Below are 16,008 nucleotides of genomic sequence, written 5' to 3' on the forward strand. Positions count from 1 at the left end.
TCCCTCATAGCTCAGTCGGTAAAGAATCTGCCTGCAATGCAGGAGATCCGGGTTCCATTCCTGGGTTGGGAAGATCCCCTGGAGAAGGAAATGGCAACCCACTCCAGTATTCTTGCCTGGAGAATCTCACGGACAGAGGAGCCTGGCAGGCTACAGTCCACGGGGTTGCAAGAGTCGGGCATGACTGAGTGACTATCATACTACAGGGGGCGCATGCTTTTGCTGTGCTGTGCCAAGTATTCGTAGTACACAGACTCCAAGATGGCTCCAAATGATCCCAGTCACCTGGTATTCAGACCTTTGCATATTTCCCTCCCACATTCTATCAGGACTGTGACCAATGTGTTGTTGTTCAGTCACTAAATCATGTTCGACTCTGCAACCCCACGGCCTGTAGCATGCCAGGCTCCTCTGTCCTCCGCTATCTCCCAGAGTTTGCTCAAATTCATGCCTACTAAGTTGGTGACACTATTTAACCATCTCATCCTCTGCTGCCCTCTTCTTTTGTTTTCAATCTTTCCCAACATCAGGGTCTTTTCCAGTAAGTTGGCTCTTTGCATCAGGTAGCCAAAGTACTGGAGCTTCAGCTTTAGAATCAGTCCTTCCAATGAATATTCAGGACTGACTTCCTTTAGGATGGACTGGCTGGATCTCCTTGCTGTCCAAGGGACTCTCAACAGCCTTCTCCAGCACCACAATTTCAAAGCATCGATTCTTGGTGCTCAGCCTTCCTTATGGTCCAAATCTCACATCCATATACAACCACTGGAAAAAATCGTAGCTTTGACTATATGGACCTCTGTCAGCAAAGTGATGTCTCTGCTTTTTAATACACTGCCAAGGTTTGTCTAACTTTCCTTCCAAGGAGCAATATAATTCAGCAAAAGTGATAGTACGTCACTTCTAAGATTAGGTTATTATAAAAAGACAATGCAGCTTCCATTCTGGCAGCTCACTTATTCATTCTCTCTTTTTCTCTCTCAGGTTATTCTGTGGCAATGGTAGCAGCCATGTCATGAGAACACTGGGCTGTGGAAAGACTCACATGGCAAGAAATGGGGGTCCACAACCAACCACTAAAGAGGACTCCAGGCCTGCCAACAGCCACATGAGGGATCTGAAAGTGGATCTTTCAGCTCCGAATGACTGCTGCCCGAGCCAACACACTGACTGCAACCTCACGAGAGACTGAACAAACAAACAAAAGATCACAACATAAGCCACTTCCAGTTTCCATGCCCAAGAAAGTGTGAGCTAATAAATGTGTGTTGTTTTAAACTGCTGAGTCTTGAGGTCCTTTGTTACACAGCACACATAACTAACACAGTACTCACATCTGCCATGTATAATTAACAATAAGAATGACATATATATATATGGAACAAGAGTCACCCAAGTACCATGCTACAGTTTTACATATTTGTTACATTCATCAACACAGCTGGTTAACAGTTTTAAATGCCATTTTATGGATAAAGAAATTAAAAGGCAATATTGTTAAGTAATTTGCCAAGGGCACCCACCACATGCTATCATGTGGTTAAAATCAAGATTTCACCAGACTGGCTATCTCCAGAGTCCATGTTCCTTCCACTACATCACGCTGACCAAAATTTACACTGCTCTGAATACTCCAACATTGCAGGCAGATTCTCTGCCGTCTGAGACACAAGGGAAACCCCATGAATCTACCTAGTGCCCTGCTTATTCAAATTTCACCATCTCATGCTCAAAACTGTCCTACCAATTCATCGAACACTTTGCACAAGACTGACTAAGGAAACCCCCAGTGAAAATGGCAAAAGACAAAGTGTAGCTTTAATAATCCATGCAAACTGCAGAACATCAATTTACTAGCTTTTTTAGGAATGACAAATTCTTATTTCTTTTTTTAGAAAGGTACAGGTAATTTTCAGTGGATAGAAATGCTTTTATTTTCTAGTGAATTTATTTTTACTGTTCTTTTAGCTTCTTTGAAACCAGAAAAAGTCAATATGAAAATAAGCCCAACAATTTAAGGCAATCATGGTTCTCTAAAAATTAAAAACTCACCCTTTCTAACAATTTCTGAAGCTTTAATGTTTTCTGTTCACGTAACTTTTCCCTTAGCTGCTGTGCTTTCATTTGTTTTTCTTCATGTTTCTTCTTAGATTCTGCAATTGTTCTATTAATACAAACAAATGGACAAGAGACACAAATGTTTACATGATAAAGCCAAAAATATCTTTAGTCTTCAAAGTTCTTAAAATAAATATAAACAACACACAAAACTAATTTGGCCTAACATTTCAGGAAAACATTGTCACTTCTCAAAAGATCTGAAACTGTCCTGAATAATGACCTTAAAATAGTATCAGTATGTAACGACTCCATTTAATAATTAAGAATGGCTAGCTCCCTTCCTGTGAAACACTTCAAATTAATTTTCAAAGGCCAGACCTTTTACGAGATGGTGAGGAAAGTTTTTCATGCATGTGAATTCCATGTCCTGGAGGCCTAGCAGGTTCTTCCTCTACAATATCCCCCCAGGATGTATTTTGGCGCCAAGATTCACGAGCTATTTCAGAAAAAAGAAAACCACTGTTACTGTTTAACCATGTAAATCTATAAAACCAACTTTTGAGAACCGACTTTTAAAAGGCATCCTACTCTAATACATTATTCATTTTACACAAAAACCACACGTATTAACATAATCTACCTTGTACTGCTCTACCTATACATACAACACACACACACATGCACACATAAATTACCTTCATAATCTGCAAGGACATCATTCCAGTTCATACCACAGAAAGATACACTGCCACTGCCCATGCTGGCCTAAAATGTAATAAGAAACACTGAAAAATAGTTGAACCAATTATAAACTAATAAAATGAACTATATTCGAAAATTTCCTACCTATTGCTCATATATTTCATTTAGCAAACAGTCCAACACCAACATTAACAGCAGAAATGAATGAAGTAATTTCAAAAGCAAAGTATTGGCCTTAAACTATTACTACATAAAACTCTGAAATATTCAGAGTATACATCAGAAAAGCTCAAAAGTACTTGTTGGGCATTAAAATTTAATAGAAAAATATTTGAAAGATTCATGGTTACTTTCATTCTTTAAGAAATCCCTATCATCAACATATATATATCATGAGCGCTTAGTGACAGCAAGGCAATGTATCATTTGCTTTTTATCAGTAGAATAGAAAAAGATATTAGATTCTTCTCCAATCTTTACACTTATAATCTGAGAAATGTTATGTTTTACTTACTCTGAGATTCAATTTCTTCATTTGTAAAATGAGAAACCAACTTCCAGCTTGTCAATTGCATCATACATAAAAAACACTTGGTAAAGTGCTTTAAAAAAGACTTCCTATTGTTTATTGTATGTCTCAATCACCCAGAGAATAAAAATGCTAAAAGCTCACAGAAAAATCACTGTCGTTGTCAGTTTCAAGGTTGATATCGTTGTTTTCTTCAGCTTCAATTTCTCTAGTTAACTGTTCCTCTTCAGCAATAGCACTGGCAATGGCTTCCTCATTGGCCTTTTCTAGACGATCTGCTAGCTCTTCTTTTTTAGCAAGAACTTCTGCCATAGACTATAAAGTTAAAAACAAACAATAAGAAAAATCATCAGTAGACTGGAAAGTCAAGTAATTATTTCTCTCTTTATCTTCTAATCATATACTCAACATATACATAAAAATAGCATTGATAAAGAACTATAAAACTTGGGGTCCAGCTCTGTGACTCAGAAATTTCTTAAAAGCAAGAGACTATTCTGTATTCCAAAAAATGATACAATAATCCATGACTTACTTTCTTACCAGACCACTGTGTATGACAAACTGTGAAGTTATATAAATAAGAGGTATTGTTATTAATGATAAAGTGTGAATTTCATTTGAGCACCAAAATTCAAAACAGTTACAGACTAAATATCTTACAAACAAAAGAAAAACACTATTCTTAAAAAGGAACATAAAAAAATTATGCCATAATGGTGTTAATATTTTTTAACATATACACCTAATTTAAAATTATGCATTAGAACTATGTAATACAAATAATATGTACCAGAATTAATTGATAAATCCCTATAATAAGCTAAACATGTATACTAGAAATGCTAAGGCAAAAACTGAAATAACAAAGATTTAATGACTACTAAGCCAACAAAGGAGACAAATTTAAAAATATAATTAAAAAGAGGGGAGAAAAATAGGAAAAGCAGGATAAAGAATAGGTGAGTCAAAGGGAAAAACAATAAGATGGTAGACTTAAAAGAACCATATTCATAGTCACATTAAACAGAAATAGTCTAAACACCTCAACTAGTAGACTCAAATCTGGATAAGAGCAAGACCCCAAACCACATGCTGCACGTAGGAAACCTAACTTAAATATGAGGACTATAAACAGATTACAAATAAAAGAGCTACCATACTAACAAATGGTAATGGTACCATACTAACAATGGTAATAACTAATCAAAGCTGAATTATTAATATCAGACACAGTAGGTTTCAGAACAAAAAATATGACAAGGGATAAAGCAGGTCATTTCATAATGATAAAACAGTTGATTTATTGAGAAGACAAAACAATCCTAAAAGTTTGTGAATTTAAGAACAGACCTTCAAAACAAAGGAAGCAAAAACTGATAGAATTGCAAAACAAAATAAACCTGATGGGAATGTAAAATGATTCAGCCACTTTGGAAAACCGTCTGATAGTTTCACACAAAGGTTAAAAATTAAGTTACCACGTGTTAGTCGCTCAGCTGTGTCCAACTCTTTGCGACCCCATGGACTGTAGCCCACCAGGCTCATCTGTCCATGGAACTGTCCAGGCAAGAACACTGGAGTGGGTAGCCATTCCCTTCTCCAGGGGATCTTCCCATGTATCGAACTCAGTTCTCCTGCATTGCAGGCATATTCTTTACTATCTGAGCCACCAGGGAAGCCCATATGAAAGTTATCATATGACCCCAAAATTCCAATCCTAGATGTACATCCAGAAGAAATGAAACCATACGTTCACACAAAAACTCGTACACAAACACCTAAAGTAGCATTATTCACAAATGCCAAAAAGTGGAGAAAACCTAATGTTCATAAACTAATGAATGGATTAAATATGGTTCAGTTCACATTTTTCAAACGATGGAATATTATTTGGCCATAAAAAGGAGTGAAATACTGGTACAGGCTAAAACACAGATGAACCTCAAATATGCTTAGTGAAAGGAACCATTCACAAAGACCACATATTGTATTCCCTTCTATAAAATGTCCACAACAGGCAAATCTATATGAGAGAAAGACAGATGAGTGGCTGTATACGGCTGGGAGGGTGGGGAGAAAGGGAGGTCTGCTCATGGACACTGGGTTTTTTCTGAAGTGATGAAGTGTTTTAAAACTAATCATGGTCACATTTGCACAACTCTGTGAACATATTAAAAAACATTGAACTGTACACTTTAAATGGATAAACTGCATATTATGCAAGTTATATCTCAATAAAGTTGGTTTTAAAAAGGTAGTGCCACAGATACATGCAGAGATTTCAATACCTCTCTCTCAACTGATAGAACAGGTACAAAACATTGGCAAAGGAGACCCGAACAATATTATCAGCCAAACTGACCTAGATATTTCTTCAAGAGAAATGAAAACGTATGTTCAAAACAAAGACAAATGTTCATGGTGCCTTTATTCATAACAGAGAAACTGGAAACAAACATCTGTCAGCAACTGAACGGATGAACGCATTGAGCTGCACGCATGTGACAGAGTACCGCGAAAGACAACAGAAAAAGAAGGAACTATTAACATACACAGTGATGTCAATGAATCTCTAAATAATTATGGTACATGAAAGAGGCTAAACATTACATAATTTACATTAATTATATTATTCCATATACAGAGAATTCTGAAAATGCTAATTATTATGTAGTGGCAGCAGAGTAGTGACAACCTGGGTAGGGGACACAGGGAAGAGCAGAAAGAAGGATGACAGAAGAGAATGTAAAACTTTTGGAGGCAATCGATACTTTCATTATCTTGATTGTAGTGATGATTTCATAGGTATAAACACATGTCAAAATATATCAATGTATATACTTTAGATATGTGAAGTTTATTGAAAATCAATAACACCTCAATAAAGGTATTAAAAATGCAAGTGCTTGAGCTTCAGCTTATTACTGAATTGGTCTGAAGCCTAAACATTGGTAGCTTCCTTAAAGCCACCCCTCCCAACTTCATCTACCCTGTTGATACTCTACTCCCTCAAAACACACAAGACTGTCCCTGGGGAACAGAATGGGATGAGGGAGTTTAGATGAGAAATCATTTCTTTGCATCATAAGCTTTTTCTCTATAAACTCTTGAATATTACAGAAATTAACTTCTTAAGGTGCCACGACAACATCACAGATACCAGTAATTAGAAAGCTATTAAAGTTGAACAGATTTAACTTTGTAGAAAGTATGTTCTCACATGAGCTTATTTCCTTCCTAATCTTATCTTCTCCAGAGGACATTTCTATTTTGTCTTTTAAGACCTGAAAATATTTTAACATAGTAACACAGCTTATGGATGAAATGATTTAATATCCACATACAACTTCTACTATTTTCCACACTGTGAAATTCAAACAAATATCTGTATACATCATCACTCCTAAATTTCTAAATTTTCATTAAAATCTGGAATTTCAGTAACTCTAAAAAAATTAATCCAGGGTAGCTAGGATTTATATCAGCACATTTTTACAGTGCTGGCAAAAATGGACCTTAAACATAAAGGTTCTCACAGTCAGTTTTTGCTTAGCTTTCTGTTAAATAAGAGAACTGCAGGTTTTTTTACTCTAACCATCTATGAGACAATATTATATACAGGGAAAAAAGGAAAGAGTTTTCTCAATAAACCACAATTCTCTATAATCCTTCACTTAGAATCTCAACAATGAGGTGCTTATCTAGAGCAACCCACAGAAGTATTACTGCCAAGACAAATTAAAAACATAAAATTTTTTCAAAACCTTGGTTAAAACTCCTCTAAAACTTCTAAGAATATACTAATATTCATAGGTAAAGCAGAACTTATTTTCTTTCAAGTATGTAATGTCACGCTCAAAATAACCAAGGGTTTTCAATACTCCACCACAAGCTAATTTTACCTATGTGATCAAAATAAAAATGATTAGAGAAGAATTTTTAAAAAACATTTTTATGCTTACTTAAGCATAGGATGTTTTTCCTCTTTTGAAATTTGATTCTCACAGACTCAATTCACAATATAATTTAATATGATATCTATGAAATTTAATATGATATCTATGATATCAATTTCTACCCCGTACATTAAATTCACTTATATGACAGTAATTACATTTAACTTTCAAAAAATTCACACTAAAAGATATAAGTTAAAAACAAACTACCCTTATTCCTTTACAAAGGAATCTAAATATTAATTTGTTTTTCTTATTACTATAACTCTTATTTTTCCTTAAATAACTCATATCAAGTTTCATCTATATCTAATCTTACTCTAAGATATATGATTTGGCCTAATCCTGGTGGCTCAATGGTAAAGAATCCACCTAGAATCCACCTCAATGCAGGAGACACAGATTTGATCCCTGGGTCAGGAAGATCCCTTGGAGGAGGGCATGGCAACCAACTCCAGTAGTCTTGCCAAGAAAATCTCACGGACAGAGGAGCCTGGCTAACGACCATGGGGCCACAAGAGTCAGGCACAACTGAAGCTACTGGGCACGCACACACGCACCATCTGCTGACATCACCTTTTAGCATCATAAAGCACTATGTTTAAAAAGAAATTATAGTATATGGTGGCCATTTAAAAATGAAAATTGGAATGACTTTTCTCAACAGCTTTTTATATGGAGCTACTCCTTTTGAAAAGTAGTTTTTACAAATGCCAGCATGACCTATTCTGAACTATCCTCAGGCCAAGTTATCTTACTACTTAAGTGAAAAAGAGAAGGACATGAGCAGAATTAACTATTCATCTAAAAACATAATCCTATAAATAATTTCAAGTCAATGCATTTTTAAAGATTCAGCAATAGGGATGACAAATTTCATCTTAAAGACCAATTCCAAATGATAACTACGTAAAGTACTCTGTTAAGAGAATTTTAAAAGTAAGTTCATTAAGCACCATTTCCCAACAGAGTGGTAGATGTTGCATGGAAGACATTAATGTTATAGTTTCTTAATGCTAAAGAACATTTGACCAAATCATACAAAAACTAAATGATTTTGAGCAAGTTACTTGACTCTCAGTCTCATTTCCACCCCCTACAAAATAAGAAGAATTTTAACTACATCCAAAGTTTACTATAAGAATAACATGTTAACATAAAATAACATATAAAATGCTATGTTTAAAAGTGCTCTCTAAAGTGTACAGAAATGCACAATACAATTTTTCATTATCAGAATTTTTGCCTCTTTAATATATCTACTTGGAATTCTGAGAAGTTGTTCTTACCAAGTTAGCAGCACTCACATTTGAAATATCTGAAGGATCCATTTCACTTTCTATTCTTGCTTTTTCTGCTGAAAATTTGTCTTCACTTGCTTGCAAAGAAGGTGTGTCAGCTTGCTGAATAACTGAAACACACTCTGTATCAATGTGAACAGCAGGTATTTCAGAAGTTTGAACAGAATTGTCTGGTAAGAAACTACTCCCAGAGTTCTTGACATCATCCAGCGTACTCACTGTGAACTAACAAAACATATTGTAGAATGAATCAGAGGTAACAAAAAATACTCACCGACTATTTCACTCTAGAAAAGCTTATTCTGCTTAACCCACAAACTGTGAAGCAGCAGTTGGCTGGCTAAAAGATCAATCCCTCATTATTTTGGTATGTTTCAAGTGTTAGAAAAGAAATGTTAAGCAGCCACAAATTTTATTTACATATCTACTATGTTTAAGGACACTCAAGTATTTTAAGAAATTAAGCAATATATGTTGCAATTGCATTTTATTTATTAGGCTGATTCCTGATGGCTATACTATATGCTTCACAAAAGAAATCTGGTCACAAGTATAATAAATATTATGTTTATGTTCAAATAACTAAAGGTATTTACATAGTTTTTATGAAAACTAATATCAAATGAAGGCACTTCTCACCAAATATGTACTTTAAAGGCATTTTACTCAAAACATGGAACTCACTCTCTTTAGATAACATTAACACAACCTCAAAGCATCTTTCATGAAGACTCACATGGTACACAATACCAAATCTTAGATCTAAAAGAAAAATACACCATAAAAAGTAGAGCATATGTCAGCAAGCAATCTCCTTAAGCAATTCATATTCTTTAGACTTCAATAGCCTCTCATTCCCCTTTAAGAATACTTAACACAAAAGCAACAGAAATGTGAAAACCAAATACAACTTTTGCTTAGGAAAAATACATTACATCTTTTAAAAATTTTAGAGTTTAGTGAACAGAAACAGGACTTTATTTTCCCTTTCTAACAGAGTATAGGGATAACGGCGCTATGCTTTTCAGTACTCAGAGCAATGAACTCCAAGGAGAAGAATGGAAACCTAAAGTTGTGAATTTAAAACCCACTCACACCACTACTTAAATAAACATCAGATAAACACTGCAGTGGCCATAAAAACCCCAGTTTGATATAGTATTTATGTAAATATTAAACTTGGCCAAGTCTTATAAACTACTTTAAAAATTCTACTATTGGTTATAACTTTAAAGTGTCCCAAAGTGTTGATTTTAGCATACGCATTATTCAAATAGCATCACAATGTTTATATTGCTATCAACATTATCCATACATCAGTCATTATGGTTTATAATCTTTTCAGTAATATTTATATTAGCATTACTGATCTTTACAATATAGTCAATCCTGTTTATTAAAAAACCAGTATCAACCTAAATAACAGAATCAAGGCTAAATTATAAAGTAATGGTCAAAATATATGAATATGCTAATTCCATTTTCAGAATGAGAGTGGAGAAAACAGCTATTAATATTAGCTTGGCCACCATAAGCAGTGAACTTTTATACTGAAATAATTCAGCAATAATTACTCATAAGCTCTATGCACAGACTATTTCTAAAATCTCAAAATCATGTAAGCTTATTCTTTACACAAAATTAGCACATTTTTTACAATGTTAAATTTTATAGTTAAAATATATGTTAGCAAAATTGCTAAATGTTGGTTAAGTGATGTAAAAAGTGATTTCTTCATCAAACTTACCTACATTTAAAAGTTTCTTTAAGTTTTACCAAACAGCTATGTACTGTAAACTTACTATGTGCCTATGACTCTGTTCCATATTACGGGAATTAAAAAGCAATATGGGCTTCCCTAGTGGCTCAGGTGGTAAAGAATCCACCTGCAATGCATGAGACCTGGGTTTGATCCCATGGCTGGGAAGCCAACTTGGAGAAGGGAATGGTAACCCACTCCAGTATTCTTGCCTGGAGAATCCCATAGGCAGAGGAGCCTGGCAGGCTACAGTCCACGGGGTTGCAAAGAGTTGGACACGACTAAGTGACTTTCACTTTCACACTTTCATAAGATTCTACCCACAAGGAGTTTTCAATCTCATGTGGGCATAAAACATATACACATTAAACAGTTATAAAACATTAAGAATAATGCAGGATTAAGAGATATTATTATCATTACGAAAAACTTGGGAGTCTAAAGAAAAATAAATATTCTACAGGTAAAAGAAGAAAATTTTAAAAAGCTACTATTCTGGACTGAGAAATATTACAGTTATTTTACAACTTTTTTCCTTAGTCTCTGTACCTATATCAATCTCTTATATTTCACTAATGACTTTACAGAAAACTATACTAAGTGAACATAAACCTTTTTGTAAACAAATATCTTTCAAAAATGCACTGCTTAACCAAACAAGTAAAATAAACTTCAAATGGACTAAAAGAAAAAGGACCGGGAATATTAATCCTAAGGAATTATTTTAAATATCAGCAAATCACTCTATACTTGGACTGTAGAAAACAAAAGTAGAGCAAGTGAAAAACAATTCTTACTCTCATCACTTTAAATAAGACTACAAATGAAGCAGGACAACTCCACTTAACCAAGTAATCAAAGTCAACAAACACGGGCAAATTGCTATGATGTGTCTTTAGATGTGAGGCTGATGATCACTTTACTTTTGTCTAAAATGCATAAGCCAATGTGAATAATGAATAAAGAAACTGAAGAACACTGTACCAAAAAAATCTGCAATGTATTCTTCTAAAAGATGAATGTCATGAAAAATAAAGACAGGGTAAGTAACTGATGCTGGTCAAAGATAGTAAAGAAACAAAGTCAAATACAATGTATGATTCTAAACTGCATCGTGGATCAGGGAAAAAATTTCTGTGAAGAAATTACTGGGGCAACTGGAATTTTTGAAAATCAGACTATAAGTTTAGATAACAATATTATATAAATGTCAAATTCCCTGAATTTTATTATTATAGTGTGGTTATGGAAAAGAGTTTTCTGTTCTTTGGAGATACATGCTGTAGAATTTAAAGGTGAATGGCTGTGATGTTTGTACATTACTTTCAAATGTAACACGTAAGTAAAGAGAGAAAAGAAACTGGCAACATGTTAATCTGTGAATCTAGGAAAAGAGTACTAGAGGGTTCATTATTCTATTCTTGCAACTTTTCTATAGATCTGAAATTTTTCACAATAAAAGTAAAACAGTGAAGTAGAAAAATTAAGACATTCCTACATATATATATGTATATGTGTGTGTATATATATATATATATATATATATATATATATCCCATATAAAAAGCAGTTAAAGGATTTTGAGAATGTACTACCTGGGTTCTTTCTGCAAGAGGATGATCACATGAGTGTACTGGGTCCTTGGGCTGAGATTCTATAGTATTAGAAGGTTCATCTCCAACAAATTCACTTTTCTGTATGCTTTCATCAGGCAAAAGATGTACATTTTCTTTATCACTGTCATCCTTTGATCTTAATGCTTCTGTTGGTAATGAAGCTTTTGGCATCACTGCTGTTGATCGTGAACGAACAGGCCTTCCTCTCTGAACAGTTTCCCATCCTTCAGCATCCTTCCGTTCTATACAGTTGAGGGAAGAAAATAAATCAAGAATTATTTAGAGGGTATAAATTTTCAAAAACCTATAAAATAAAAATATTTTACAATCTAATACTCATTGACTATAAGCTATAAACATGACACTGATTACTATGCAAAGTGTATTCACGTGTGTGTGTGTGTTTGGGGGGGGGGTGGTATTATCTAATTCCTATGACCTCTCATGGTAGGTATAATTATCCTTATCTTACAAATGATAAAACTGAGATTAAGACTGACCTAAGGCCCCACAGTCAGAAAGCAATATTTATATAATGTATACCATTACTGGTTAGGGCATAGACTTGGATTACTGTGATACTGAATGGTTTGCCTTGGAAATATAGAGAGATCATTCTGTTGTTTTTGAAACTGCATCCAAGTACCACATTTCAGACTCTTGACTATGATGGCTACTCCATTTCTTCTAAGGGATTCTTACCCACAGTAGTAGATATAATGGTCATCTGAGTTAAATTCACCCATTCCAGTCCATTTTAGTTCACTGATTCCTAAAATGTCAATGTTCACTCTTGCCATCTCCTGTTTGACCACTTCCAATTCGCCTTGATTCACAGACCGGGTTCCTATGCAATATTGCTCTTACCGCATTGGACTGAACTTACATCACCAGTCACATCCACAACTGGATACTGTTTTTAGTTTGGCTCCGTCTCTTCACTCTTTCTGGAGTTATTTCTCCGCTGATCTCCCGTGGCATATTGGGTACCTACCGACCTGGGGAGTTCATCTTTCAGTGTCCTATCTTTTTGCCTTTTCATGCTGTTCATGGGGTTTTCAAGGCAAGTATACTGAAGTGGTTTGCCATTCACTTCTCCAGTGGACCACGTTTTGTCAGAACTCTCCACCATGACCTATCTTGGGTAGCCCTACACGGCATGGTTCATAGTTTCACTGAGTTAGACAAGGCTGTTGTCCATGTGATCAGTTTGGTTAGTTTTCCATGGCAGAAAGCGAAGAACTAAAGAGCCTCTTGATCAAAGTGAAAGAGGAGAGTGAAAAAGTTCACTTAAAACTCAACACTCAGAAAACTAAGATCATGGCATCTGGTCCCATCACTTCATGGCAAATAGATGGGGAAACAATGGAAACAGTGAGAGACTTTATTTTCTTGGGTTAAAAAAATCACTGCAGATGGTGACTGCAGCCATGAAATTAAAAGATGCTTACTCCTTGGAAGAAAAGCTATGACCAACCAAGATAGCATATTAAAAAGCAGAGACATTACTTTGCCAATAAAGAAACGTCTAGTCAAAGCTATGGTTTTTCCAGTAGTCATGTATGGATATGAGAGTTGGACTATAAAGAAAGCTGAGAGCTGAAGGATTGATGCATTTGAACTGTGGTGTTGGAGAAGACTCTTGAGAGTCCCTTGGACTACAAGGAGATCCAACCAGTTCATCATAAAGGAAATCAGTCCTGAATATTCACTGGAAGGACTGATGCTGAAACTGAAAACTCCAAAACTTTGGCCACCTGATGTGAAGAACTGACTCACTGGAAAAGACCTTGATGCTGGGAAAGATTGAAGGTGGGAGGAGAAGGGGACAACAGAGGATGAGACGGTTGGATGGCATCACCAACTCAATGGTTATGAGTTTGAGTAAGCTCTGGGAGTTGGTGATGGACAGGGAAGCCTGGCGTGCTGCAGTCCATGAGGTCACAAAGAGTCGGACATGACTGGGCAACTGAACTGAACTGAATGTATACTATGTGCTACCACTGTTGTAAGTGCCTTCGATATAACTCTTTTAATCTTTCCCTAAGATCATTCCCATATTATCAATGAGGAAACTGAGACAAAAGGTAAAAGCCAAGATGCAAGTCCAGGCAAACTGGTTCTGATGTCAATGGTCTAATGGATAAGTAAAAACTGCCTCTCCATCTTTCAGAATCCAAACACAGGCCTAGCTCCAAAGTCCAAGTACTTTTCCCCTTAGTACCAAAAGTATACACTACCTTAGCAAAAAAGGAAAAACAAAAAACAAAAAACTATTTTAACGATCATAAGATTATAGAATGTTAATTGAATGAACACTCAAGGATCTAGTTCAGTATTTCACCATACACATAAAAAAATGAGGGCCTATGTCCAAAGACACAGAGCAAAATAGCCCAAAATAAATATGAATCTTCTACTACAATGGTTCAAAATGTCACAACCTGAGGTATACACATATACAGTTAATAGCCATAATTATTAAAAGTTTATAGGCTAAAATGTAGTGTGTCAAAATTAATATGAAGATACCTAGTTCTGGCCAAGATGGAGTAGCCTGACTTGCATTTCCAGGTCTTCCTTCTTACAACTAAGAACTCTGGAAAAACACACAAAATAAGCACAGGAAGATTTTAAAAGAAAGAGATAGGTGGACTGCCTAGTGACCCTGGGAGTTAAAAGCAGCATAGTGATGAGTTCTCTGTGTTTCCTAATTGCTTCCTATATATGACAGGATGGTACAAAGGCCTCCAACCCAGAAAGAACAAATGATACACACAAAACGGGCATCAGCAAAACTTGTTTTGCCAAGCCGAAGGGCAGAGGAAACAATGACCAAAGAAAATAATCATTTTGGCAATCCTCCTTCTATTCAGCCAACCATCAGTGGAAAACTTACACCTCATGGTTTCAATAGGGGTAAGTAGAGAGTTGAACTTCCATTGCCCACGTGGTAGAAATAGATGGTCCAACTCCCTCACCAAAACAGTGTCAGCAAAGTTGAACAGTGAGCTGAGTTTCTACTTCCAAATGACATTAAACAAGGCAGTAGGAACTGTATTAGTCAGCACTCTACTTTTCCCCACCCCTAGTGTCAGTGGGAAACTGAACTTTCATACCAACTGAGCAGCAGTGAGACTTAATGAGGTGGTGAGAGTCAGAACTGGTAGATACTGATCCGCCCTACCCACAGCCTCTATCTTCATCCAACATCAAAGACACAGAGAATGAGTCAATATTCTGATCTTCCCCACCCCCAGTGTTGGCAGGTCCCATATAGAAAGCTGAGCTTTTACCCTCACCAACATCATCGCTACAGAATAAAGTAGTAGAAGACACATCTACTCAGCACATGGATCCCATTTCACCTTGTGATAATGCCAGCAGGACCCATCAGGAAGCTAAGATTCCGCTCCACCTTACACAGATAAGTCGGGAGTCAGTCCTCTCCTCACTCTGCCCCTGTGTTGTGTCAGTGGGGGTACAGACAAGAATTGAGCTACCTCCGGTAGCAGCCAAGGAAGTGGTGAAAGTTAGTCTCCAATTTTGCTGAAAAGGTATCATAGGGAATATCTTAAATGGAGCACAAAGGACCTTTATGCCAACAACAAAAGAAGTAACATTTGTGTTAGTGGAGTCCCAGAAAGAGAGGAGAGTGTAGGACTTAAAAAGTATTTAAAGAAAGAACGAATAAAAACTTTACAAACTTAGTGAAAGATATAACACTAAAGGGACTAAAAAGATATAAAACTGAAAGAACTAAGAAATCCAAAGAAACTGATGCTAAAACACATCATAATGAAACCTCTGAAAAGAAAAAACAAAGAAAAATTCTTAAAAAAAGCCATGGAGGGGTGACAAGAAGCCATAGGGAAAAAATAAATTATCTACAGCAGAACATCAGTTTCAATGACAGCAAATTTCTCCTCTGAAACACTGAAGGCCCAGAGGAAGTGGCACAACTTTCAAGGACTGAAAGAATTGTCAATCGCAAATTCTATAATCAGTGAAACTATGCTTCAGGAATGAAGAATAAATAAGGCATTCTCAGATGAAAAGAAAACTAAGCAAATGTGTCACT

The 16,008-nt window shown here is 35.7% G+C and overlaps 1 protein-coding gene across 5 annotated transcripts in view; it reads right to left on the reverse strand.

Moving 5' to 3' along the window:
- SCAPER (S-phase cyclin A associated protein in the ER) overlaps positions 1-16,008 on the reverse strand; it is a 421,796-nt gene that overhangs the window by 296,790 nt on the left and 108,998 nt on the right. For 4 of the 5 annotated variants that reach the window (XM_070775326.1, XM_070775325.1, XM_070775323.1 and 1 more), the window contains 6 exons: positions 11,907-12,169; positions 8,541-8,777; positions 3,437-3,607; positions 2,757-2,826; positions 2,440-2,557; positions 2,053-2,164 (listed from right to left, as the gene is read on the reverse strand). In XM_070775326.1, coding sequence (XP_070631427.1) covers positions 2,053-2,164; positions 2,440-2,557; positions 2,757-2,826; positions 3,437-3,607; positions 8,541-8,777; positions 11,907-12,169 — 971 coding nt within the window. The remainder of the gene's footprint in view (positions 1-2,052; positions 2,165-2,439; positions 2,558-2,756; positions 2,827-3,436; positions 3,608-8,540; positions 8,778-11,906; positions 12,170-16,008) is intronic. The other variant, XM_070775324.1, reaches the window with a different exon arrangement.

Source organism: Bos indicus, chromosome 21, assembly GCF_029378745.1.
Source record: "Bos indicus isolate NIAB-ARS_2022 breed Sahiwal x Tharparkar chromosome 21, NIAB-ARS_B.indTharparkar_mat_pri_1.0, whole genome shotgun sequence".
Classification (NCBI taxonomy): Eukaryota; Metazoa; Chordata; class Mammalia; order Artiodactyla; family Bovidae; genus Bos; species Bos indicus.